General features: G+C 49.0%; 1 protein-coding gene across 1 annotated transcript in view; it reads left to right on the top strand.

The window, feature by feature from the left end:
* Window positions 1-622: 622 nt before the first annotated feature.
* Window positions 623-2,305, top strand: part of LOC122546824 (RAS guanyl-releasing protein 4-like) — a 3,905-nt gene continuing 2,222 nt past the window's right edge. The window contains exon 1 of the mRNA XM_043685447.1: window positions 623-904. Within this exon, the coding sequence (XP_043541382.1) occupies window positions 802-904 (103 nt within the window). The 5' untranslated portion in view covers window positions 623-801. The remainder of the gene's footprint in view (window positions 905-2,305) is intronic.

The raw sequence follows: 2,305 nt of genomic DNA, 5'->3' as shown, positions 1-2,305 counted from the left end.
GTATGTATCTCTGTGAGTTCTGTCTGTATATCTGTGTGTTTTTGTGTGTGTAGCTATGTCTGTGTGTGGGTATGTCTGTGTGTAGGTACATATGTGTACATCTCTGTCAGTCAGTTTGTGTCGATGCTGAGAATTTGTGTGTCTGTGTAGTTAAACAGCAGCCCGACTGAGCCAGCCCATATATCGGGCAGCAGGTTTCATGTAACGTGGCACTGAATTCAGTAACGGGAGAGTCCCTCTGATGGACTTCCATGGAATTTCATACAACAGAGCAGCACTTATTCTGCATGAACACTCCCTTAGTACTGACGCTCCGACAGTGCGGCACTCCCTCAGTACTGACCCTCCGACAGTGCGGCACTCCCTCAGTACTGACCCTCTGACAGTGCGGCGCTCCCTCAGCACTGACCCTCTGACAGTGCGGCAATCCCTCAGTACTGAGCCTCCGACAGTGCGGCACTCCCTCAGTACTGACCCTCCGACATTGCGGCGCTCCCTCTGTACTGACCCTCTGACAGTGCGGCACTCCCTCAGCACTGACCCTCCGACAGTGCGGCACTCCCTCTGTACTGAGTGCTGTACAGTAGTGCAGCACAGCCCGAGCTGTGGAAAGCAGCTTCTATTTAGATTTTTTTTGGAATTCTGATCATTGTTGTCTAACATTGAACCTGTTGCTCTGTAGGACTTTGACGGCAGGAGTGCACTCGGTAACTCGGTGCTGGACATCAGCAGGCCGAATATTCGCCCCCTCAGTCTCGGACTAACACCATCCCCTCCCTCTGTCTTTCTTGGGGAAAGGAAATGGCCGAGACCTCGAACAAAGAGGCTGAGAAGCCAGCGTTCTTGGTGACAGAGAAATCGGCTACCATCGATGAGATGATCCAGGCATGCATCAATGAATTCGGTGAGGAACCTCTCTCTCTCTCTCTCTCTCTCTCTTAGCTGCTTTCAGGGCCACCCATCTTTGGCACCTCGAGGAATGGAACTGCTTTTCTTGCTCTCTCCCTCTATTCCTCGTTCATTTCTTTTTTTTTCCGGCCTCTATCTCTTCCACTCTCTCCTTCTCTATCTCTTTCTTTGCTCTCCATCTCTCTGAGTCTCTATCTCTGCGTCGGTCCCGTTCTCGCTCTGTGTCATCTGATCTGTACCTCTTCCTTCATCTCTGACTCACTTTCGGTCATTCACACTGTCTGCCCCTTTTTGTCTCAATATCTGTCTGTCCCAAATATCTTTGTCTTTCTCTCATTCTCTGTCTCGATCTTTCTCACTCTTTCTCTCTCTCTCTCTCTCATACACACTCTCTCTCAATATCCATCTCTCCCTCAATATGCATCTCTCTCAAGTATCACTCTCTTTCTCTCTCTCTCTCTCTATCTTTCTCCCTGTTTGTCTCTCGCTCTCTTTCTCTCTCACACACACTTTCTCTCTCTGCATTCCGTTTCCATGTGTGCTGAATGACCCATTTCCAAATATTGTTTGGGCTCACGTGTTGTCACCAATCTCCTCTCTACGTCGGCTTGAAGTGGCTATTTTGTTAACAGCGTGAGCCTCCTCAGGGTTTTAAACTTTGTGGTACAGCAATACTCTATCAACTCGTTTTAATAAAGGTTTCTGTTGTGTTTCACAGCCATTCGATGGTATGTTACTAAGTTAAACTTCATATTCGGGTGAAAGATAATTGTGTCTGTGTACTGGGAACTTTCCACAATATATTACAATGAAATTGGTCATAGTGTCCAGGGAAGTGCAGGTTAGGGTGGATTGGCCGTGCTAAATTGTCCCATAATGCCCAGGAATGTGCAGGTTATGGTGGATTGGCCGTGCTAAATTGTCCCACCATGCCCAGGGATGTGCAGGTTAGGGTGGATTGGCCGTGATAAATTGTCCCATCGTGCCCAGGGATGTGCAGGTTAGGGTGGATTGGCCGTACTAAATTGTCCCATAGTGTCCAGGGATGTGCAGGTTAGGGTGGATTGGCCGTGCTAAATTGTCCCATAGTGCCCAGGGATGTGCAGGTTAGGGTGGATTGGCCGTGCTAAATTGTCCTATAATGCCCAGGGATGTGCAGGTTATGGTGGATTGGCCGTGCTAAATTGTCCCATAGTGTCCAGGGATGTGCAGGTTAGGGTGGATTAGCCGTGCTAAATTGTCCCATAATGCCCAGGGATGTGCAGGTTAGGGTGGATTGGCCGAGCTAAATTGTCCCATAATGCCCAGGGATGTGCAGGTTAGGGTGGATTGGCCGTGCTAAATTGTCCCATCGTGTTCAGGGATGTGTAGGTTAGGGTGGATTGGCCGAGCTAAA

The sequence above is a fragment of the Chiloscyllium plagiosum genome, unplaced genomic scaffold (assembly GCF_004010195.1).
Source record: "Chiloscyllium plagiosum isolate BGI_BamShark_2017 unplaced genomic scaffold, ASM401019v2 scaf_6650, whole genome shotgun sequence".
In the NCBI taxonomy this organism is placed as follows: domain Eukaryota; kingdom Metazoa; phylum Chordata; class Chondrichthyes; order Orectolobiformes; family Hemiscylliidae; genus Chiloscyllium; species Chiloscyllium plagiosum.
The sequence above is the reverse complement of the archived record's forward strand: the minus strand, read 5'-3'. Positions and strand labels throughout refer to the sequence as shown.